Source organism: Anolis carolinensis, chromosome 2, assembly GCF_035594765.1.
Source record: "Anolis carolinensis isolate JA03-04 chromosome 2, rAnoCar3.1.pri, whole genome shotgun sequence".
Classification (NCBI taxonomy): domain Eukaryota; kingdom Metazoa; phylum Chordata; class Lepidosauria; order Squamata; family Dactyloidae; genus Anolis; species Anolis carolinensis.
This window is the reverse complement of record NC_085842.1, coordinates 191,724,934-191,750,536: the sequence shown is the minus strand read 5'-3', so window position 1 is coordinate 191,750,536 and position 25,603 is coordinate 191,724,934. Positions and strand designations below refer to the sequence as shown.

Below are 25,603 nucleotides of genomic sequence, written 5' to 3'. Positions count from 1 at the left end.
GGCCGGCCGGAGATATTTTTTGATGTAAAGCGGGGGTGCTGAAAAGCGCCCCCGCCACCGGCGCCCTGGCCCCGCCCAGCGTGCCCTGGCCCCGCCTCCCACGCTGCGTGGGAGGCGGGGCCAGGGCGAATAGTGAGGGGGCGGGGCCAGTGTTGGCCCCGCCCCCGTGCCCTGGCCCCGCCTCCCACGCAGCGTGGGAGGCGGGGCCAGGGCACGCTGGGCGGGGGGCGGGGCCAGAGTTGGCCCCGCCTCCCACGCTACCCCCGCTCGCCCGTCTGGCCTTTTGTAGCAGGCCAGACTCAGCGGAGGTTTCTCCAGGCCGCGATTGCGGCCTGGAGGAACCTCCGCTGAGTCTGGCCTGCTACAAAAGGCCAGACGGGCGAGCGGGGGTAACGTGGGAGGCGGGGCCAGCTCTGACGCCGCTCCCCCCCCCCCCCGCCCAGCGTGCCTTGGCCCTGCCTCCCACGCAACGTGGGAGGCGGGGCCAGGGCACGCTGGGCGGGGGGGGCGGCGTCAGAGCTGGCCCCGCCTCCCACGTTACCCCCGCTCGCCCGTCTGGCCTTGTGTAGCAGGCCAGACTCAGCGGAGGTTCCTCCAGGCCGCAATCGCGGCCTGGAGAAACCTCCGCTGAGTCTGGCCTGCTACAAAAGGCCAGACGGGCGAGCGGGAGTAGCGTGGGAGGCGGGGCCAGCTCTGACGCCGCTCCCCCCCCCCGCCCAGCGTGCCTTGGCCCCGCCTCCCACGCTGCGTGGGAGGCAGGGCCAAGGCACGCTGGGCGGGGGGGGGGGGAGCGGCGTCAGAGCTGGCCCCGCCTCCCACGCTACTCCCGCTCGCCCGTCTGGCCTTTTCTAGCAGGCCAGACGGGCCAGGGCGCACTGGGCGGGAGGCGGGGCACCGTCAGGGCGGTGCCCCGCCTCCCGCCCAGCCTGACGGCGCCCCCCCGGGCCTGCGCCCGAGGCGGCGGCGTCAGCTGCCGCATTAGTGGGGCCGGCCCTGGTAGCTATCTTGGAATACTCTTCTCTGTAGTATTAGACATGTCTCAACCATTTTTCTTATTAGACACACTGAAGGACTGCCTATTTTTTGCCTTTTTCTGCTTTATTCCAGCCTCTAATTTAAATATATAGTCTATATAGATATACATATTTTTATTATCACTGAACTAAATATGTATCACTACGGAATCTTCAGATATAAGCCGTCTAATTTGAAGCTAGAAAAATCAAATTTAAAATTTTTGAATCAAGATTGATATGCTCTTTTGCTACATAATAACATTTGGATTTTACGTTACCTCAGGGGCTCATGATCATTGACAAAATTTGAAGTATTAGAACTACACTGATGCCTTGATATCCACTGGTATCCAAGACCCATAATTGATAACAAAAACTGGACAATTAACTCCCATTATATGCAATAGTGTGGCAAAATGGCACATTTAAAAGGTATGGGGTTTTTATTTAAAAAATAAACATTTGTGGTTAATATTGTCAAGTCGTGGATGATTTAATCTGTGGATACAGAATCTTTGGATACCAGCTGTATTATACTGACTACTAGGGATTTGCTGAAGACCACTTATAATGGCTCCTCTTTAATGTGTTGGGTTCTTTACCCAGCTATGCGTAAGCTGTTTGGCTTAATTTATAGTATTTATTTATTTATTTCTCACATTTATATCCCGCCCTTCTCACCTGAAGGGATTCAGGGCGGCTTACAATCATGGCAGCAATTCGATACCCATACAAATCAATATAAAACAGTGCATAAAACAGTTAAAACAATTAAAATACATTATAAATTACAAAATATAAATGTTGTATATTTTGTGTTCTTTCATATCTGTAATTTAGGAGAAACCAAATTATCCAATATTTTTTTCTTATGAGAACTTTGTCCATAATTTGGGTTATTCTATGAATCATAAAATATTTTTCACGTTGGGGTATTTCAGTTATAACTATAGGTATGAAAATTCAGTGCCTAGATGTTATAAAATATTTTCATAAAGAGAAGATGTCTGTACACATTGCCATCCTCACCTCACATGGGGTTTTCTTCTATTTTTTTCATTATCCTTTTAACAAAAACCTGGACAGAATAAAGTAATGTTTAATTGTGGAGCCAGTGTGGTGTGGTTGGACTACAATTCTGGAGACCAGGTTTGGAAACACTGCTCACCATGGAAACCACCTATTGTAAATTGCACTCTCTAGGAGAGGCAAAGGCAAAACCTCTCCTAACGGATCTTGCCAAGAGAACCCTGTGATAGGGTTGTGGTAAGTCAGAAATTATTTTTAAGGCACACAGTCACAAACACAAATGGTAGAAGGAATGCAGGGAAGAGAGGAATCAAGATCCCACTGCAACTATGTCCCCTGCAATTTTGCAAATAAATTTGAATGGTAGCAGATTCTTAATTTTATGCACTCTGCTGTCTTCAACAAAGACCGTGGGATGAGAAAATGGGAAGAAAGCATCAACGTCACAATTTTCTAGGCTACAGCCGTTTCTTTTTTTTTTTTAAAGTAAACCTTTTTTGCATTTTTTTTATTGTGGGATATATATCTACGTACACATAGAAACATACAATCATGATATTCCACAATCAAAATACCAGTATTTTCCCCCAATCCTGCCACCTCCCCATTATCACCTATGAATTTATCCTTACAGCTGTTTCTTGAAATGTTTGAAGTATGAGCCTTAAGAAATGCTCTTTTTGTGCATTGCCATTTTGATGGTAAGCTTGCAGTCAGCGGACTCAATTTTATTGGTTTCTCTACATAAACTATTTTTTTATTGTTGGCTCCTAGTAAGCTAAACATTATATAGGTAAATGAATACATATGAAGCATCTGCAAAACCCTTAGCAAGTCAATCCACAACCAAAAATAGCAATCTTATATACAGTTACCAGAACATAGATCCAAATGAATTCACTTGGACTTAAGGTCTTGAGTAATGAATGGAATTTACGGTAAACAGATTAATATCCCCAACAGTACTGTTTGCTTGGTGCTGGTGATCTACCCAGAACATATCAAAAGTTCCTCTTGTTTCTCAGCAGTACTATAGCAACTGTGTTAGAAGAAATCCTTTGGAAAGGGAGATTCTTGTCCCATCATCATCATCATCATCATCTAATTACTTATTAATTGCCCTCCATCCAAGATGCTCTATGCAATTTACAAGCTAAATTGTAAAGGATAAAAATACATACATACAAATATTGATAAAATTAACATAGATCAAAAGCTCTAGTAAATTATGAATTGCTCACCTCACTGCAGTCCTTGGGCTTATATGAATTTGGGCAGAAACACTCCATGCACCAGAAAAAGTGGGAATAGTGCTGGAATGTATAGATGACGTTTGATCGAACAAACTTCATTTTGCTTAATTTACTTACTCAAAAAGTAGGTCTCACCAGACTTAATGGGTCCTATTTTTTATTTTAATGTAGTCTATAGAGGTGTCTATGGACAACGCCGGCTCTTCGGCTTACAAATGGAGATGAGCACCAACCCCCAGAGTCGGTCACAACTGGACTTAACGTCAGGGGAAAACCTTTACCTTTACTATAGATTGGTGCTTTGGAATTAGATTGTTTCAGGCCGTAATGCTGTGCAGATGCAGACAAAGGCATTTAAGAGCAATATCATTATTAAACAGTAAAACAAAAATACATTCTAAAACACAGTATTGAATCAAAATTTCAGTATTTTTGAATAAGCATTTTATCAGAAGATATGTAAAATGGGACATTTGCTCATTAGCTACCAATAGGAGCCTCCGGTGGCCTAAGGGATAAAAGCCTCATGACTTGAAGGTTGGGTTGCTCACCTGAAAGCTGCCAGGTTCGAATCCCACCCGGGGAGAGCGTGGATGAGCTCCCTCTATCAGCTCCAGCTCCATGCGGGGACATGAGAGAAGCCTCCCACAAGGATGGTAAAACATCAAAACATCCGGGCGTCCCCTAGGCAACGTCCTTGCAGACGGCCAATTTTCTCACTCCAGAAGCAACTCCGGTTGCTCCTGACACGAAAAAAAAAATTAGCTACCAATATAGGTGTGATGCTATATAAGCCATACTACATTAAGCAATGTATTAATGCCTGGTTCAATTTGTAATGGAATGACAAATGCTTGCACCTGTGTTGACAGAAGCATTCTGTTTTTTACATTGCAACAGATGTAAGATTACTGTGACTGCACACATTGTCCAGTCACCTGTGGATTTATAGCAATCCCATGAATTTCATGGGATTTTTGAAGACAATATTCCTTGGCCACAAGGCAATTTTATTTCCTTCTCACCTCAGTGCCTAAAATTCCCCCCAACTATGCTATGAGATGAGCTGTAATTAGCAACACATCTGTTGTTTCTGCAGTCTGGCAGTTCCTTTGATGGAGAAGAACCTCAATTAGTTTCTTGTGGTTTAGCTGCTTGGAAATAAGATCAGATAGAATCTACTGTTGGGTGCCTTCACTTGATTCCAACTTATGACTACAACAATGGCAAGTTTTTCTTCACAAGATTTGTTCAGAGGCAGTTTGCCTGTACCTCTCTCTGAGGCTGAGAGAGTGTGACTTTCCCAAGGTCACCCAGTGGGTTCTCATGATGGAGCAGAGATTACAGCCATAGGGCGCATCTACACTATAGTTTGACACCCCTTTCACGGTCAGGGATCAAAGCCACTGAATCATTGGAGCTGGCATCTTAAGCTGAATCTACACTGCCCTGCAATCCAGGTCAATGCAGTTAATCCACATTCTGAAACTGCTTACAAGATCTTTTTCGCCTTCTCTACCGAAGAGTGCTGAGGCCTCACCAAACTATGAATATCAGGATTCCATAGTACTGAACTAGGACAGGTCAACTGGGGTCAAACTGCATTCATTCTACACTCTGGACCAGGGCCCCCCAAACAAAGGACTGCAAGCCAGATGCAGCTAAAGCCATTTACCCAGCCCTCACCCTGACCTTTATTTATTTATTTATTTATTTATTTATTTATTTAATATACAGTAGAGTCTCACTTATCCAAGCTAAATGGGCCGGCAGAAGCTTGGATACGCGAGTATCTTGGATAATAAGGAGGATTAAGGCAAAGACTATTAAACATCAAATTAGGCTATGATTTTACAAATTAAGCACCAAAACATCATGTTATACAACAAATTTGACAGAAAAAGCAGTTCAATACGCAGTAATGTTATGTTGTAATTACTGTATTTGTGAATTTAGCACAAAATATCATGATATATTGAAAACAGTGACTACAAAAATGGCTTGGATAATGCAAAAACTTGGATAAGTGAGGCTTGGATAAGTGAGACTCTACTCTACTGCTCTTTTCCCCTAGGGGGACCCAGAGCAGTCTTGCACAATGGCAGAATTAGATGCCACATATAATACAAATGTTGTAAAACCAAACATAAAACACAAATAAAAGCCAATATCCAAATCAAATTAAAACAATTAAAACCATGTGACCATTACAACAGGGGCAGTAAAATTGAGCTAAAGTCAGAGCCAGTCTGTGTTCGACCTCATATTAAACCACAGAATCCATCAGGTTATATCAACTCATATCTTAGGATGGGCCAAAAGCTTGGTGCCACATCCAGGTCTTCAGCTGCTTCCTAAAAGACATGAGGGGGCTTCCCTAATCTCCCTTGGTAAGGAGTTCCACAGCTGCGGAGCCATCACTGAAAAAGCTTTGTCTCTTGTCCCCGCCAACCGCACCTGTGACGGCAGCAGGACCGAGAGCAGGGCCTCATTTGAAGATCTTAATTTGTGGGACGGCCCGTAGGGGGAAATACGTTCTGAGAGGTTGGGATTGCCCTCAGGCACGCAACAACAATAATCCTAATTAAATTGAGTTTGTCATCAGCAAAATCAGGCCCACACTTCCCACTGAAAAACTGGTAAGTGTATGTTGGTTACTGAAGAGGACTGAGGTGACAGGGATGGAATCCTTTTCTATCCTACCGCTGCCACCAATTGAAGAGAGCCCAATTTGTGGTACTCAACTCAGGCAGGGGGAAATCTTTTTTTGAATCCCACCACTGCCTCCAATTGAGGAGATGTGCGCGCGTATGAGAGGGAGGGGTGGAGGATGTGTGAATGTATGACAGGGAGGATTTAGTGGATAAGGAAGGATAACAGAACTGATGGGTTTAAATGAGTAAAGATGGTAACTTATATAGAAAAGTACGGTAACTTATATAGATAGGTACGGTAACTGCCACCAACGTGAGGTAACAGGCTTACAGAGAGGCAAGGAGACTTATCTTTATGAACAATAACAAAATTCAAGTTTATTTTTGGTACATAAGCGTATGGTTTCAATCAGTAAACGTTCCTGATCTTATGTTACAATGTAGTCTTTCTTGAATGGATATTTCTTAAATAACTTCTCTTCAACACAGTATACTAAACTCCCCCGGTCAGCTTATATTCCCAGCCTTTCCCCTGAGTGACCATAAGCTGCCGTCCTTAGCTGATTTCCACAGCTCCTAATCTTTCCAAAACCTAACCGCAACTGTCCTTTTTTAAACCCTCACAGCAACTCAACTTTTTAAAAGGGAATATGCTCCAACTGTCATCTTAGCCACGCCCCTTTTCTCCCAAGGGAAGCTGTGTTACCATGGCAACCTACCAAATGCTGCTTCCAGCTAGTTTCCATGCTAGGCCTTTCCCTTGCTAATATATAACCCTTTTTTTTTAAACAAACAAATAAATAAAATCATATCAATAATCTCTGTTTAACACACAACTTCTCTACAGTTACATTTGCTTTTCATTTCAAATATTGTATTTTTTTGTTTTTTGCACTACAAATATAATATGTGCAGTGGGCATAGGAATTCGTTTGTGGGTGTTTTTTTTCAAACTATAGTCTGGCCTTCCAACAGTCATCAGGACTGTGAACTGGTCCTTGGCTTAAACAATTCAAGGACCCCTGCTCTAGATGTAGTCCAACCCTCTAAGCCAGGGATATCCAAACATTTTGCGAAGAGGGCCTGTTCTGCCTCCGTGCTTAACTAAATTAACTGGAAGGCACCATAGCATGAAGGACAGATCTGAGAGTGTATTTGGTAAATCAAAATATTTTATTAATAGACATATTGGATCTCTTTTCCTCTTGTTGCCACTTTTTTTTTCGTGTCAGGAGCAACCGGAGTTGCTTCTGGAGTGAGAGAATTGGTCGTCCGCAAGGACGTTGCCCAGGGGACGCCCGGATGTTTTTACCATCCTTGTGGGAGGCTTCTCTCATGTCCCCGCATGGAGCTGATAGAGGGAGCTCATCCACACTCTTCCCAGGTGGGATTCAAACCTGGCAGCTTTCAGGTCAGCAACCCAACCTCCAAGTCACTTAGTCCACTACGCCATCTGGGGGCTCCTAAGAAATCTTTTAAGTCTATGCAGTTCTGGTTGGATATTGCCATACAGTATATTCTTGACATGACTGGATTCTTTGTATCTCTGAGGTGACTTCAATACAAAGTTGTAGTGTTGTCGACCGCGCTTTAGGGGATCGGGCCCTTAAGGAGAGTCCCGATCCGGTCCTGAGAGAACGGACTTTGGCGGAGCCAATAGGAAAATATGAGCCGCAATACAACCTGAAGCCGAAATGAAGAAGGTCCGCCAAAGTTGAAGGAAAATCCGCCAAGGAGTCTTTATTGAGCGATTCAGCTGAAAAGGACTCTAGTAGTGATCATTCAGTCTACTAGGGTACCATATAACCAAAATAAAGCCATATTTATACAATGTTTCAGTCTGACAGTCCCTTGAATTTCCCGCCCCGCTCCCCTGCCCATCTGATCGCGGATAGGCTAGAGGGTTGAACGAGGCGGGCTTTCGTTTCCCGCCTTGCTCTGCTGGCCCAATAGGGAGCTGCTTTTTGTCCCCACTCGAGCCAATCAGGGAGGAGAAGGCGGGAGTTATTGAAACAATGAAGTGACTGAGCAGGAAAGATCGGATTAATTCCTGCCCGGCCGAATTCTAAAGGGATTAATGACAGCAATCAAGGGTTCCTGTCACGTATACAGATTTCAGATATGTCTTGGGGTGTCAGGGGTGGAAGTAGGGATGGGTGGTGATGGGCTCAGCAGGGCGCCTTCCTGAGGTGTCCTGGATTTCCTTTTGGAGGAGATATGACAATGTTTGCCTTGAGGGCGAATCACCTTTAGGTCAAATACTCCGAATTCGGCGACTCAAGCCCTATATTGTCCATGCAATCTGAATTTGATTGGGTTAGGCGGCAGCGGATTAACCTTTTGTTTTTGGGAAGGTAAGCCTGGGTCATAGAAAATGGGGCAGGTTCTGGGGTTCAAGTTGAGTTCGAAATATTCCCTATTTGATTTCATGACTTGGCAATTATATGAAATAAAATGAAAAATAAAATAAAGTTGGAATATAAACCCAGCTGGGAAAAATACATATTTTCCGGGGATCCCAAAGAGTACAAATACATATAGGCAGATAGATGGATTTCAAGGAAATAAGGGAGAATCCATAGAGGTGGGTTACATTGCATAAAGGGGAATCATGAATGATATAAACAATTGAAAACATTTGATAAGAACGAAGTTCACAACATCTGGGGAACCCAATATGGAAATTCATAGAAGTGGAGTTCTAGCAGCATGATCTCACAATTCATGAAGTTAGCCCAACGATTAGAAATTCATACAACAGTGATTCATGAGGGTGTCCAGGTACATAGAATATGAAAATTCACGGATACATGAGGAAAAGAGTTCATCTGTGGTGGAAGGAATTCATAGAGATGGCATGGGAAGAGGCACATGTGGGTTGCAGTCTTTGGAAGTATAAGATTTCATAAGTTCAGGGATAGGTCTGGGGAAGAGTGTTCTTCTCCTTCATAAAATTATGAAGGTATGAATGGAACGTGGAGGGCGCCCGTCCAGGCACCCTCCTGGCAGCTGTAGAGAGGGTGAAGGTCCTTGGAGAACTATGTCTCCCCAACGGGAGAGCGATCCCCCCATCCCCAGTTCACAGAAAGGGACCAGGGATCTCCTAAAACCATCCCGCGGGTCGCGGGGAGAGGAAAGTCCGGGATAAGGCTGGAAGAGAGCAGTCTGGCTTGAAAGGAGCAGTCGGTTCCGTTTGACAGTCAGCTGATGAGGTGCCGAGAACTGGACCGATTTTGGTTCCGCTGGTGGTCCTTGAGTCAGGAGCCTTAGAAAGGGTTAGGACTAAAAGAAGAGTGTGCTAGGGGTAATTTTGATAAAGATATGAGCCAATTTGTATCGTCCGCCGTATTAATCTATGGCGGAGAAGCCTCAGCCAGAGTTAAAGGGACGGACGGGTTAGAGAGAGAGAGAGAGAGAGATTGCGTGCAAAAGAAGGAGTCAGGGAAAGACACAAAATAACCAGGTAGAGAGTGTTACTGTTAAAAATGAAGGCTACTTTTATTGGGGGATTTGTTACATAGTTCAGGGAAGGGGAAAGTGAAGAAAAAAAGATCTTTTAATAATAGTCTGCTGCGGTCCCGCTCCGTTCCTTTTGGTGATGGATCTGCGGAACTCTCCGCTGCGGGTTCAAATCAATTTGAAAGCCGGGGTCACAGTCATCAGTAGTGACTTTCTCTATTGCTGTATTCTATGGCCTTTTAATCTAATCCGAATACAGTTCCGATATGACGTCAATTTCTGTGCTCCTTTTAACTTCCATGCTTCCTTCTAGCGCTTCACCAACTGACAAAATCTAACTGACAGAAAATAACTGCCATTTCAGGATGGCAGGAGCCAATGCTAAGCTCTGTCCCTTTAGAACAGAGGTTCCCAAAATTATTTGGCCTACTGCCCCCTTTCCAGAAAAAAATATTACTCAGTGCCTCCTGGAAATTAATTTTTAAAATATTTTTAATAGCAATTAAATAGAAAGATATATGTATTAATGCATATGGCAAATGCACCTGTGGCCATCACCGCCCCCCTGGATTGCTGCAGCTCCCACTTTGGGAATCACTGCTTTAGAATCTTAAAGGAACAGGGCAGCAGGTGATGGCATGACAGGGCCAGATTTAGTGCAGTGAAAATGTGTGGGGGCTGAGCATTCAGCCTGACATTCTTTGAATCATTAACATAAATGCAAATGAACAATTTTGTGAGATTTTGCAAAAAAAAAAAATTCACACAGAATACAAACAAATTTAATTTTTACCAAAAAAAAATTACACTGCCTTTCATATTTGAAGACCACATAAAATGAAGAAAAAGTTTGTCTGGAAGATTAAACATATCTAGATTCAATGTGTTGTCGAAGGCTTTCATGGCTGGAATCACTGGGCTGCTGTGAGTTTTCCAGGCTGTATGGCCATGTTCCAGAAGTATTTTCTCCTGAAGTTTCACACACATCTATGGCAGACATCCTCAGAAGCTGTGAGGTCTGTTGGAAACTAGGCAAGGGAGATTTATACATCTGTGGAATAATGTACAGGGTGGGAGAAAGAACTCTTGTCTGCCTGAGACAGGTGTGAATGTTGTAACTGGCCAGCTTGATTGGGTTCGTTTGAAACATTACATATTATTCGCTATTAATTACTCACCTTAACTTCTAAATTCAAAACATGTGAACAGGAAAATAACACCCAACAGTTCTCTTATTCAGAAGTACAAAACATTGAATCCATGTATCACACGTTCTATTGTTTTTCAATTAACCACCTAAATTTTTAAAACTCCACATAGGTTACTTGATTTTTAATCAAGTATCAAAAACTGAAAAGGCAGTGATTTTCATTATTTCAATTTTAGACCCAGATCAAAAATACAAAATGGTAAAATGGGTTGCCGGGCCGAATTTGATTTTCATATTTAATTTGTCAGGTTGACGAGACCTGGTTTGATTGTCAATTGAAAAACATAAGAACAAATGATACATGGATTGAAAACACTCAGTGCATGTTGTGTTGTTGAAGACTTTCATGGCCGGAATCACTGAATTGCTGAGAGTTTTCCGGGTTGTATGGCCATATTCCAGAAGCATTTTCTCCTGACATTTCGCTCACAGCTATGGCAGGCATCCTCAGAGGTTGTGAGGTCTGTTGGAAACTAGGCAAGTGCGGTTTATATACCTATGGAAAGTCCAGGGTGGGAGAAGGAACTCTTGTCTGTTTGAGGCAGGTATGAATGTTGCAACTGGCCACCTTGATGAGTATTGAATACCTTTGCAGCTTCAAAGCATGGCTCCTTCTTGTCTGGGGGACTCCTTTGTTGGGAGGTGTTAGCTGGCCCTGATTGTTTCATGTCTGGAATTCCCGTTTTCTGAGAGTTGTTCGTTTACAGTCCTGATTTTAGGATTTTAAAAATACTGGTAGCCAGATTGTGTTCATTTTCATGGTTTCCTCCTTTCTGTTGAAATTGTCCATATGCTTGTGGACTTCAATTATTTCTGTGTAGTCTGACATGGTAGTTGTTAAGAGTGGTCCAGCATTTTTGTGTTCTCAAGTGCATATTCAAAACTCTGGTTTTGCTCATCTTCTGGTAAACTATGAGCTTTTTTGTATGCACATATTTCATACTGTGGTCAACAGTGTTGGTAGGCCGCATATTACTGATTTTGAGACAGGCTGCGGGCTGCTGGAAATTTGAACATGTCCCGCAACTGGACTTTGGCCATGCTTGGTCTGAGCACTTCATCAGGGCTCCTCCTTTAACAGAACCTTTGTTGTCCTGTGCCTTCAACTAGGTCCTTCTGAAACATAAGGACTCCACTATTTTCAAAGCCTGAGCACTTCCTGCTGGGAAAGTTCGGTTTATACACGTGATATGAAGCGGCTCTAGGTCTACAGAGCTTCAAAATACAATGTTGGTCGCATTTATGGCGAGAGCAGGGGGCGCACTCCACGTAACAGGCCTCCCCTTGAGGGAAGCAGAGATTTTCCTTCCGCGACAACGCAACAGACTCCCCGGGCTTAAGACTCCCTCTCACACACCAAAAGCCTTTATTCTTGTCTCGGAATCAGTCCCGCTTTGTAGGACGAAAAGCAAAAGGAAAGGCCCTTTGGGCGGCATGTTTGAATTCCCTATCTCACACTCTCTCTCCGCCACCAGAAAGCGCAGGGGACAAGATGGCGTCGGGTAAGGGGCGGGGCAGCAGGGCACAGAGACGGCTCGTGAGCCGGCAGTTCCCGCCCCCTCGCTCGCTCGGCGCTGATTGGCGGAGGAGCCGGGCTCCGGGCCACGTGGTTCGCCGGCCTGCCTTTCTCGCCCGCGCCGCCCCGCCCCCTCCCGCTCGCCGCAGTTGGAGCTGGACGAAGGCACCGTCGTCGCTGCCGCTTCTGCGCGGGAACCGACTACTCGGGTGTGGGGGTCTGTAGACGAAGCGGTCCGCGTGGGCTGTTGGTAGAGGTCGTCGTCGACGGGCCCGGCCCGCTCGGTGAGTAGTAGGAAGAGTAGGAGTAGCCAAGGAGGCGGGGGGGGGGCGGGGAGGCGAAACTACAGGCCGCGTCCCTCAACGAGGTCACCTCAGGGAAGGGGGAGGGCTGGGCCCATCCGCAAGGGAGAGAGGGAACGCGAGGGTGCTGCGTGAGGGAAAGGGCAAGTGCGCGAGGCCGCTCTTCTGCCAATTCCTTCCCTCTCAGTGGCGCGCGCTCTCCATTGTGTGGAGGAAACAAAATGGCGGCTGGGCCAGGAGGCGCGCGGGGGAGGGGGGGCGCGCGCGAGGAAGAGCGGTCATGGCGCGCGGGAGGGCGGCTCAACGGAAAGCGGGGGAGCGCCAGACTTCAGGCCAGAGAGAGAGAAAGAAGCCGCGGAGGCAGAAGCGGCGGCCTTATGAGAAGCCTCCCGGCGTCCACAACTTGTGTCTCCCCACGCCATCTCGATTCCCCGCCGGTTTTGCCTTCGCCCCCCCCCCCCCCCCCCCTTGGCGTTCAAACGGTGCGCGGCCTGTTGGGGAGGCCCTTCCTTTGTGTCTTCCGGCCTCCTCTTGAATTACTTTGCGTCTGGGTCCGTCTTCTCTGGAAGCCTTTCCGTGTTCTTCTAATCCGGTCCAGGCCGGCTTTTTGGCCTCACGCACGTGGTTCAAAATGCGATTAATTGTGCAGTTGTGGCCGGGGTTTCTTTTATTTCTGGGGTTGGGGATCTGTAGCGCTCTCTTTTTCCTCTTTAGGCAAGTAGTACATCCTTCTCCGCAACTGTCTGGATCCAGCGGAAGGGCATTTGTGATTTTCCAATGTTGGCCACAGTTGCCTTGTTCTTTCCTGGAAGCTCTCCAGGGACAGAAACCGCTCCAAGAAGCACCACGTTGAGTACCACTTTTGCAACCCGGCAGCGACCTTTGAAACGTTGACTAGGAATTCATTTTTTAAATTAGTGCTTCCAAACAGTAACACTATGGGCCCTTCCACACAGCCATAGAACCCAGAATATGAAGGCAGATGATTCACAATATCTGCTCTGAACAGGATTGTTTTCAAACCTCATGCTTAGGTTTTACCCTGTTTCCCCGAAAATAAGACAGTGTCTTATATTAATTTTTGCTCCCAAAGATGCACTAGGTCTTATTTTCAGGGGATGTCTTATTTTTCCACAAAGAAGAATTCACATTTATGGTTGAATTTTTTAAAAATAAAAATGTATTATCTACTGTACTATAGTTGTTATCAGAAACCAGCATAACCAAACTGTGACTCCTTTCAAGAATTTCTGTATTACATTTTATTGCTATACTGTTTTTAAATTACTGTTTTAAATTTCTGTTTGTATGTAAATTTATGTTGTTGTTGGGCTTGTCCCTGTGTAAGCTGCCCTGAGTCTCTTCTGGGAGATGGAGGTGGGATACAAGAAAAGTTATTATTATATTATTACTATTTCTTGTTACTACTTTTATTTCTATGGTATGTACATTTACCGATCCTGCATGCTTCCAAACAAAAACTTTACTAGGTCTTACTTTCGGGGGAGGCCTTATATTTAGCAATTCAGCAAAACCTCTACTAGGTCTTATTTTCTGGGGATGTCTTATTTTCAGGGAAACAGGGTATGTCATATAATTTTTTTGCCTACGTTTTGTTTAATTTATTGATGTTAGGTGCTAATTTTAGACTCACACGTGGGGTTTTTCTGGATTATTTGCTTCTGTGTTTTTTTTTTAAAAGGCATTGAATGTGTGTTGGAATCAGTCCTGGGGCCCCCTGGGGAGATAGGGTGGAATACAAATTAAAAGGAAATTAAAAGGATCTGGAAGTGACTATAAATTTGGCCTTCATAAATGCCCACTCAGGTGAAAGCATAAGTGGAAATCAACAATAATAAAGCTTGTGTCACATTAATGACTGAAACAAGATGGTATTAATATTATTATTATTATTATTATTATTATTATTATTAAGTATTATAAGTATAATAAAGCTTGTGTCACATTAATGTCTGAAACAAGATGATATTAATCATTTGTGACATCTGTCTCGATTGTAATAACTTCATGGAAATTAGTGTTTACATACCACATGGTCCTCTATTGCTTGGTTTAACGGTATCTCAAGACACAAATATACCCCACGAATTGCTCATGTATATTAACCATTTAATGCAGTTTCAAGCAATATTGGAAAAATGCGCTTTCACCATGCCGATGATTTCATGCCCCTTTATGAGAGTTTGTTGTCACGCAGTTTGAAGCTAGCTTCGAACTACATTAAATGGACAGTTTAGATGGGGCCAGAGTTTTGGTTGTATTCATTTAGTAGCAAAATTGCAAGAGTGAAAATTTACAAGATGCATCAGAAGTAAAAGTTGGTTAAGTAATTATAAAGTATCGTACTTACACAAAAGTTAACTTGTTCAAATGGTTTCAGAAGATGTGCTGGTAATTAGGATCTGTTTCTGATGTTTCCCTTCCTAAGTCATCTGATATTCAGAGGTCACTAGTTAGATAATCAAAGTTGTTAACTTCAATTATGTTACAAGGCTCTTTCCGCGACACATTAGGTAATTAGGCGCAGATTGTGATTCTGCCTGTTTCTAAGGATAGTAAGAGTTTTGTTTCATACATAATAAACACACTTTAAAAATAAGGTGATTTGTTTAGCTTTTCTCCTTGCAGGAGAAGCCCAGGTGGTAGTGCTCAGGCGTCATATATAATCGTGCAGTTTAAGCACCTCAATCCCCTAGTACAAGCAGTCCCGAAGTTACAAACAAGATAGGTTCTGTAGGTTTGTTCTTAAGTTGAATTTGTATGTAAGTCAGAACAGGTACTTTTGTAAGTGTATGATAGAATGATTTGGATAGCAAAGGAAAGGGTTAACACCTTTTTGATGTTTGCTTTGCTGTCTGTGCCCCTGTTCTGAAGATTTCACATCACTTTCAGTCCCTGTGAGAATTGAATTTTGAAAAAAATGCTTCTTGTGGTAATAAAGATGGATGACAACGCTTCAATGGAGCCACCTTTTCCCCATGATAATCTTTTTAGAAGTAAATTTTCTCTCACTTCCTGCTGTCTCACTTCTCTTCTTAACTATGAGTCATTTGTAAGTCTGATGTTTGTAACTCAGGAACTGACTGTATCTTGTTACATGTCAAACAGGCATGGGACGTGATTAAAAAAATCTATATTATATCTCTACATTTTTTGTGTAGTAATAATAAAACAACTCATTGCTCAGTTTCTAGTATACCATAAGAGTGTCATCCATATTTTCTTTCAGATTCTGTTATTAAAAATCAAACAAATTAAGTTTTCCAAGACTTCATTATTCTATAAACACCTAATCTTGTAATACACTGTATTAGATTTATAAACTTGTCTGATACTGATATCTCTTTTTTCCTCACAGAGTTACAAAAATAATACAACTACAACATCTTAGAAGAAGGAAATATTTCTTGAAAAAGCAACCTAGTTTCTGGGGCAAAAATGGTAAGAATATGCCATTTGGAACTTGAAGCCAAAATTATCTATTGTTTGCTAAGTATTGTGTGTTTTCATTTTCAGAGACCAATGCGTATTTTTGTGAATGATGACCGCCATGTCATGGCAAAGCATTCTGCAGTTTATCCAACCCAAGAAGAACTGACAGCAGTTCAGAACATGGTCTCTCATACTGAGCGTGCTCTGAAAGCTGTATCCGACTGGATTAATGAACAAGAGAAAGGCAACAATGAGCAGCCACCAGAGCCAGAGACCATGGAGACAGTAGCTGAAGAAGAGAGCAAAGAGGGAAGGTAAGTCAAATGTGCCAAGTAGTATTTTGGGAGGCAGAACACTGATTGCCATGGGAAAGAAGAGAGAAATCCTAGTGGTGCTGGTGCTAGCCATAGTGCTAGTTGCATAATGTAGAGTAGATCATTTAAAAACATACAGTATCACTTCAACACATCCATTGGTTTTTTAAGAAAGTTTGATGCTTCCATATTCATTTAAGGTGTCATCTTTTGCAGGTTTATTCAAATAAGTTACATACAGGTTACATTTTGGTAACTGAGATCAGGAGTACAAGTAACCTTTAAGAAAGTCCTATATGGTTCTGGTCCAACTTACTTGTCCAAACGCATCCCCTCTATGAGCCTATAAGAGCTTTAAGATTGGTTGGGTCAAAAAGACAGAGCCTTCTCAGTGGTGGCCTTTCGGCTATAGAATTCCTTCCCCAGTGACATCAGGCAGGCTCCATCCCTCCTGGGTTTTAGGGAAAAAACCTTAAGACCTGGCTTTTTACGCAGGCATTTGGTGAATAAGAAACGATGGAATGAGACTTTAGCAGGTTGAATAATGGACTATGGATTTTGAAAAATGATTTGGTCATGAGATTATGACTTGGCATTTTATATGGTTTTAATCTACTGAATGATATGTGTTTAATTGCTTATATGTGTGGATTGTTTACATTTTGATGGATGTGTTTTATTGTTTACCTGTGCGGCATTGAATTTTTGCTGGATTTGTGAACTGCCATGAGTCCCCTTTGGGTTGAGAAAGGTGTGGTAAAAATTAAGTAAATAAATAAATAGCCTAAAAATATTATGGGTAGATATGTAATGAATGATAGGTACCTATATAGGAGTTTAGTAAAGAAAATCAACTCATTTGAAACATGGTGTTGGCGAAGAATTCTTTACATACCATGGACAAATAAATTTTTCCCAGGGCAAATTAAGTTGGAACTGGATGATTAAACAACTCAGTAGAAAAGATGATAGTGTTTAATAAAGTAGAAGGCAGTAGTAAAAGAGCAGAGGTACATTTCAGATGGATAGACTCAGTCAAGGAAGACTGTAGTATGGGAGAACATATGAGTTTATATCTGATATGAAATTCCAAAATCCTAAATAGATTGGGAATTTGAAATATGTTCAGCTTTCTTAACATTTGGTAACTGAACTAAACGTATAATGTGTTAATTCGACATATTGTAGGCTACATTTCAGAGGAAGAGGCTGGTAGGACCACCTCTTAAGTACAGTTGGCTTTCCATATTCATATAGGACTAGAGAAGGGAAGGTCTCAGAAAAAACTGGAAAAAAATGAGAAACAGTTTTTTTCTGAAGCCAATTTTTCTGGAAAAATCGGGGGAGGGATGTATAGAAACAAAAAGTCTCACAAATCTTTCATTAAGGTCTTCATGCTATATAGTTTGAATACCATGTCATGGATATATTACTTATTATTGGAAAATAACATGCATACTCTTCAATTTTTCCAGGGAAAAATGACTATGGAAAAAAAGGGGAGGGGAAAATATTTATTCCCCACTTTATTCATTTATGGATAAAGTGCAAAGTGCATTAAAGCACTGAGCTGGAGACCGAAAGGTCCCAGGTTCAAACCCCGGGAGCGGGGTGAGCGGCCGCTGTTAGCTCCAGCTCCTGCCAACCTAGCAGTTCGAAAACATGCCAATGTGAGTAGATCAATAGGTACAGCTCCGGCAGGAAGGTAACGGCGCTCCATGCAGTCATGCTGGCCACATGACCTTGGAGGTGTCTACGGACAACGCCGGCTTTTCGGATTAGAAATGGAGATGAGCACCAACCCCCAGAGTCAGACATGACTGGACTTAACGTCAGGGGAAACCTTTACCTATTTTTAATTTGTTTTTTCCCCAGGCTTTCTGATCTCTACATAAGACACTCACAAAAAGGGAAAACCACACGTATTTCTAGCTCCCTCCCCATAAAAACATTGCTCTTGATACTGTTGACTATATTTAACACAAAAAGTATGGTATATGTATTTTATACATTTATGGCTTGTTGCTAACTCTGCCAGCAAGGTTAACTTTGATTTATGAAATAACCGGGTCACCCGATCATTTATATTTATTACATACCAAATTGTTTTAAGTAGTTCATCATTTACTGTTTTATTTTTTTATAAAAATTAGTGGATTGTATGCTGTATGTGTATGTGTTAAATGTGTTTGTTGGATATTTTGATACGGCCGATGGGCTAATCAATAGAACGTATTCTGGTATAAAAATTTGTCTATATATTTCAATGTTTATATATTTGTAGATTTTAAATTGTACTGAAATGCTTTTTAATGTAAGCCACTTTGAGTGTCCTTGTGGAAAGGAAAAGTGGGATATGAACAAACAATAATAATAATTTCCTGCAGAAGGCTGCAAAATTTCAAAAAATGACATTTAATTATTGATAAACTCATGAATTATTAAATCTAAACGTTGAACCCAGGAAAATCGAGGTTCAACCATCTACCTTGCCTGAGAAAACACTATGAAATTCAAGAGATCTCTATTAGTTGACAGATGACTTGAAGACCCAGACAAATGCAAATGAATATTTTTACTGAAAAAGCAAGAAAATGAACACATAAACTGTAACAAGCAGATTTTCAATATATGCCGTATATAGGAAATTAAATATTATTTTTGTTGGATAGAATAACAGTTTTTAATAGGACATAAAAAATTTCCTAGAATATGTATGAGTTTCAAAAGTATAAATTATGTTTTATGCAAAATATTTAATAAGTATACTTTGCATAAGATCCAGAGCTACAGCTGGACAATAAGATAGATGAAACTGAAAACGGGTGGGGGGTTTTTTGCATTGGGAACAGTATAGATCTTTAGTATCTTTCCTGCAAAAGTAAAAAAAAAGAGTATTTTTGATCTTTTAAAATATTTCTGAACCGTATCTGTATATTTTATTCATTTCTCCAATGCAGGATCCAAGTCTAAGACTACAGTTAAAATTAGTCATACAATAACTAAAATATAATGTTAAAGGGCAATAAAATCAAATCAGTAATTATCATTATAATAACCCCTACAGATTACAAAACTTTGAAGAGATGAAAAATAGAAATTAAAGCATTCTTCTCATTGGGAAATCTGCAGCAACCAAATAGTTACCCAGAATGTAAATAAAGAGGTATTTGCTTGCTAGCAGAAAAAGACTAGTGAAGGACAACATAACTTCCTGCAGCAGGAGAGGGTTCTCTCTCCTCACACCAGTCATCTAGAAGGAGGATCCTCTTCAGAGTAAATGCCAGATGTATCTGAAAGTTGTGTGCTCGCAGGAAGGCTTTCCCCTGTGGAGCTCAAAACTTGGTGAAGAACTGCTCTGAGTCCCATCGAAGAGAGAGGGTGGTCTATTATAAATAAAGATATAATAATTTTATTACTATTATTAACATACAAGGAGATTTAGTCTTTAAAGTGATCTGTATGCAAGTTGTGGACGACTTCATAGGTTATAAACATTGCAATGAATTATGCCTAGAAATGAACCAATGGCCAGTAAAACAGTTGTAGCAGGGGAAATGCATGATCCTTAAAATTAAGTTGTAGTCAGCACTCTGACCACATTGTTTTGAACCTGCTGAAATTTTCAAACACTTTCTAAAAACAGATTTGCTTAGAATGAATTTCAGCAACCCAAACAGAATGTAATCAAAGTACATGTCACTGTCACCAGATCAGACATCTCCAAGAATGAGTATAGTTGGTGTATCACTTTGAATTGCATAAGTGCATTCTTGACTGCCAATGAAATTTCATAACTCTCTAGGCAGCAAGGACTGAATGTTTTACGGATGTAATTTTCGACAATATTGTTACTCTAAGTTCATTTTATGCAATTCTATCTTTATTTGTAGTCAATTTGTTAGTAGCCAATGTTTTTGTAGTCAATGTTTTCAATACATTGTGAGGTTTTGGTGCTAAATTCATAAATACAGTAATTACTACATAAAGTTACCGTGTATTGAACCGCTTTTTCTGTCGATTTGTTGTAAAATATGTTTTGGTGCTTAATTTGTAAAATCATAACGTAATTTGACGTTTAATAGGCTTATCCTTAATCCCTCCTTATTATCCAACATTTTCGCTTATCCAACGTTGTGCCAGCCTGTTTATGTTGGATAAGTGAGACTCTATTGTACATGTAAAATAGCATCAAAAAAGGAAAAGATGCTTGCACTCTACTGAAGCAGTCATTCTGTTTGAAGTTGTTGAACAATTCGGTATTGTCATCACTACCACAATCACATCTCGAATTAATTTTAGTAAGATCTGATGATTAGTGTACAAAAATGGTACTGCATTGTCGAAAGCTTTCATGGCCGGATTCACTGGGTTGTTGTGTGGTTTCCAGGCTTTATGGCCAAGTTCTAGCAGCATTTTCTCTTAATGTTTCACTTGCATCTGTGACTGACATCTTCAGATGCCAGCCACAAATGCAGACAAAATGTCAGGAGAAAATGCTGCTAGAACCCGGCCATACAATCTGAAAACCACACAACACTCCCAAAATTGTACTGTGAGATTTATCACTACAGAGTAGTTCATAACATTGTTTTAGTCCCAGGCATTATTCATTATCATCACTTTGAAAACATTTGTTTAGACTTGGTAATCAGCCAAAACTTGATTCTTAGTGGATTCCTGTTTTGTGAATGATCGATATGATCTTCTTTTTGATATTATTGTGAACTTTAGAATTCCTCCTGACTGCCTGCAGGGTGTAATGCAGTTATGTCTCTGCCCTAAGCTAGAAGGTTCTTGTTTCGATGTGGTTTGAAAGGCCTCAGAAAGCCTCAGAGTCAAATATCAAATCTATAGAAGTCTCTCTTCCTTCTCCATTGTCAGGGTAGCAGTATCAGCCGTCTGTATTTTATGTCATACTCCCTGGCAAGCTATATTTCTTCAAAGTTTAAACTAGTAAGATTTGCTGTTTGCACTGCAGAATTCTTGTGGTGGTGTGACCTCAAGTTGTTTCCAATTTATGGTGACCCTAAGGTGAAATTATCATGAGATTTTCTTGGCAAAATTTGTTCCAAGGTAGTTTGCCTCTGCCTTTGACTGAGACTGAGAGGTCATGTCACTTGTGAATGTCAGGAAAACTTCAACTTGACCTTTGGCAAGTCTAGAGAGTCCCATCAGGCGGGGCAATTTCCTATATGCTTCTTCTGTGTGGTCACTCTGGAATCCACACCTGTGGTATCTCCTGCATTCACGCAGCTGTTTTGGATGATCTCTTGCAAAGCTTTGCTCCATTGAGGACTCCAGCCCCGCCCTTCCCTGTTAGTAATAAAGCAAGGCTGTGGGGATTGAGGCCTTAGTTCCTTTCGTCCGCGAAAGCAGCAACATCAGGTTGTTTCTCCTCCTTATCTACTTTGGCTTAGGACTCCTGGACTATTCTTTGAACTTTGCTTGGACTTCTTGTTTTGTTTAAGGCCAGTATGGCTGCAAGCACAGTCCGTAAGTGCATAGGGTCTGGGGGGAAGCTGCCCCAGGGAGACCCCCATCCCCTTTGCGTTCTCTGCCACCGAGGGGAACACTCGGCTGCCTCTCGTGCCGTGCCTGTGGAGGCACAGGCCTCCGTAAATACAGACTTTGTGGCTGCAGACTTACCTTCCTCCTCCTCACACCTGTTCAGGTGGAAGGGAAAAAAACTTCAAAGAGGCTCTCTGCTCCTCCGGCGGACGCCCAAGAAGGAATGGAGCCAGCCCCAGCCAAGTGCCTCCGGAAGTCAAGCCGGTTTCCAGCGTTTCTGGGGTGCAGGGCCTTCCAGCGCCCATGGCAGAGATGGCGCGGTCCCTAGAGCCCCCAATCTTCTCGCCGCCGCATTTGCCTCAGCAGGTAGGGGGAGGGCCTCTCACTGCCATGCTTCTGCCTCCTTCCAGGGAGAGCACCCTTCTGGCAGCAACGCCGCCTGCATGAGTGATGGCTTGCCGGGACACTGGGGCTCAGTTTCTAGAGGATGACCCCCTTGAGGGTACCTCTTGTGGCCCCCCGCTTAGAACAGTTCCCCATGGCATCAGTCAGCCGACTTCATTTCAAACTGCAAGTATATATCCTTGTTCCTCTTCTCAGACAATGCGGCCTACACAGCAGGGTGGTTGTTATTACTTGTCCAGTCCTCCAGTTCAAAAATTTTACAGTTTTGGGCCTGTTTTTCCACAGCCTAACCAGTTTGTTTTTCTGTTCCTTGAGTTCCTCAGGCACTGGATGATTTTGTTTCAGATTGATTCTTCTATTGATGATGAGGATACTTTAATGCAGGGTTGTACTTCCTCAGTTCCTACATCAGAGGATGCATCTTCATTTTCTTCATTGATTTTACGTTTGGTTCATTCTCTCCAGTTGCCTGCTGTTTCTGTGCCTGATGACCCAGTAGACGACCTATTGTTTTCTCTTGACCAACAAAAGGATCAAGTGCCTAGCACTGTACTTCCTGCACTCATTACTTCTTAAAACTAGCAAAGACTCAATTTGGTCTCCCATCTTCTGTGCCTGCTGTGTCCAAGAAGTTTGATTCTCTCTATCGTATAGATACTTCCTCAGCACAATGGTTAACAAGGCCTACGAAGCCTAATTCAGTTGTGAAAGTTTGCAACCAAAAAAAATCTAAGAAATTGCAATCTACTCCACCAGATAAAGAGGGCAAGAAGATGGATGGCTGTAGGGAAAAGGTGCCCCTTCTGCCAGTTTAATTACTCGTATGGCTCATTATCAGGCCTATATGGCAGTCTTTTCAGTCTTATTTGCGGGACACGTTATCACCTTACCTAGACATGATTCCACCAGAGCACCAGCAGTTGCCAAGGACCCTTCGCCTAAAATGAATCACTTTGGCACTTCATCAAAGGGACTTAGCTAAACATGAGGCTGATACGGCACGAAGAATGCTTGCAGCTGCAACAGTTACTCGTCGCCATGCCTTGCTAAGATCTTCTACATTATCTGAAGAGGGCAGAGCTATAGCGGAGGATTTGCCAATGTCTGAAAGCAATTTATTTCATCCTGACACAGATGCTGAACTAAAGAGTAGGCAGAAAATTAAGAAAGCAGTTCAGAAGTTCGGGTTTTCTCAGCAATCTAACTATCAGCCTAGGTTTCGTTGGCCAACCCCCCAACCATTTTACCGCCAGCCTTTATAGCCTGCCCCCTTTAGGCCTTCTCAGGGCCAGAATCCTAGATTTTCAGTCCCTGGTAGACGTAATTCTTCAACCAGAGGATGTCAGTCCACTAAAGAGAATCAACAGGACCAGGGTCGGTGACGTTTTTGACGACCCTATACCTTTTTCTTTAGGTGATGGGAATCCTCCTCTTTCACTGGGTGAACCTTGCACTTCTGTTCAATCTACTTCCGCTGCTATTGGAGATCTGTTAGCTCCATTTGTTGAGGCCTGGCGCGCTATAACCTCAGACGCTTGGGTGCTAGAAATTGTGGAACATGGTTATGCCATTGAGTTTTTTGAACAACCTCCTGTGGGAACTGTTCGAGTCACCCCTCATTCTTCTGCGCTTTGGCAAGAAGTTCTTACTTTACTTGAGAAAGAGGCTATAGAACCCCTATCGCCTTCTGTGTTTTCTTTTTGTTTTTTCTCTAAATATTTTTTAGTTTCTAAAAAAGATGGAAGTCTCCGTCCTATTTTGGATCTTAGAGGGCTGAATGCATATCATATTTATCGTCGTTTTCGCATGGTGACTTTATCAACCATCCTTCTCCTTTTGCCCAGCAGTGCTTGGTTTGCGAGTATCGACCTTAAAGATGCTTATTTTCATGTGGCAATTATGTGCCAGGATCATAGTCCTTTATGACTATGGCCAGGCTTTTTGTTTTTTGCGTTCTTCCTTTTGGCATCTCTACAGCTCCCAGGGTGTTTACCAAGTTGATGGCGATGGTGGCAGCTCACCTTAGAGAGCACGGTGTAGTGGTCTATCTCTACATCAATGATTGGTTACTGGTCGCTTGAACATGTGAGCAGTTACAAGACAATATTCAGTTTACTGTATCGTTATTACAGAAATTGGGCCTTATTATCAACAAGGACAAGTCTCATCCTCAATCCACCAAAACTACTCAATTTATTGGGGCTGTCTTGGGCTCCCGTCAAGCAAGAGCATACCTTCCAGACGAAAGGTTCCAAAATCTTCGTACCCTGGCTCTTCAAGTAATAACAGACATCAGTTCGAGCCAAGGACATCAAGTGCCTGTTGGGCCATATCACTTCCACTACGAGGGTCACTCCATTTGCTCGACCACTTCAAACTTGGTTTATCTGGATATTTGATCCCTTACATGACAGCCCCAACAGGTGTTTGCTAATCTCTGTGGCTATTCGCCACTCTCTATAGTGGTGGACTCACCGATCCAACCTGTGCATTAGACTTCCATTTCGTCCTCCCAAGCATTCGATGCTGCTAGTAACTGATGCTTCACTAACAGGCTGGGGAGCTCATCTAGGCAACCTTACAGCTCATGGTGCTTGGACCATGTCAGAAGGAGACAAGCACATCAACTATTTGGAGCTGTTAGCAGTAGAAAGGGCACTTCACACTTTCAATCCAAGGACACATAGTGCAACTCACCACCGACAACACTACTGTCGTTTTTTATGGCACACAATCTCGAGTTCTGGTGTCCCTTACTCTCAGGATCTGGAATTGGTGCATAGCCAGGAATGTAACCATCATGGCTGTCCATGTCCCAGGTGATGAAAATTCTCTAGCAGACTCTCTCAGCAGGAAAAATTATGCAGATCACGAGTGGTCCCTTCATCCTGCCCAGGCACAATCACTTTTCTGTATGTGGCACACCCCTTTAGTGGACTTTTTTGCTTCCCCTTCCAACATGAAATGCCAGTTTTTTTAGAAGTTCCTTTTTTGTTATCATGAAGCAACATGGTTCTCAGTTGTAAGAATTTTCCAGTTTAGGAAGAGCTGGGAAAAAAAATCCAATAGGAACAGAAGTGGAAATATTTATATTTGCCAAGAAATTAATTTTGTCTCCTCTAGTTCTGCAACAGGCTGCCATTCTCATCAAAAGAAGTAAATAAAGGAAACCAAGATTAGTTGTTAGGCTGATGAAAGTTCCATAGTTTTCATAAAGGTCCAGCTGTGACAGTTATTCTGGAGATAGATATTTCAGCATTCTAAATAAATTACATAATGTTTTGCTACCACACATCTAAGATGATAATGAAACCCTTTGAAAAGACTAGTTGGAATGTGTGGAATGATAAAACAAGAAGAAGCATGGCTAATAAAGATGTACCAGAATTTTAAAATTAATACATGATTTAATCTCTATACTATTAATACTAGTCCAGTCTCAATTCTATGTACTGAACATTTTATTTTTAAAAAATTAAAA

General features: G+C 42.4%; 1 protein-coding gene across 2 annotated transcripts in view; it reads left to right on the top strand.

The window, feature by feature from the left end:
• Positions 1-12,254: 12,254 nt before the first annotated feature.
• The window catches only part of ilf3 (interleukin enhancer binding factor 3), a 33,210-nt gene continuing 19,861 nt past the window's right edge, over positions 12,255-25,603 (top strand). For both annotated transcript variants that reach the window (XM_062971400.1, XM_062971401.1), the window contains exons 1-3: positions 12,255-12,421; positions 15,819-15,901; positions 15,977-16,206. In XM_062971400.1, coding sequence (XP_062827470.1) covers positions 15,899-15,901; positions 15,977-16,206 — 233 coding nt within the window. In that variant the 5' untranslated portion in view covers positions 12,255-12,421; positions 15,819-15,898. The remainder of the gene's footprint in view (positions 12,422-15,818; positions 15,902-15,976; positions 16,207-25,603) is intronic.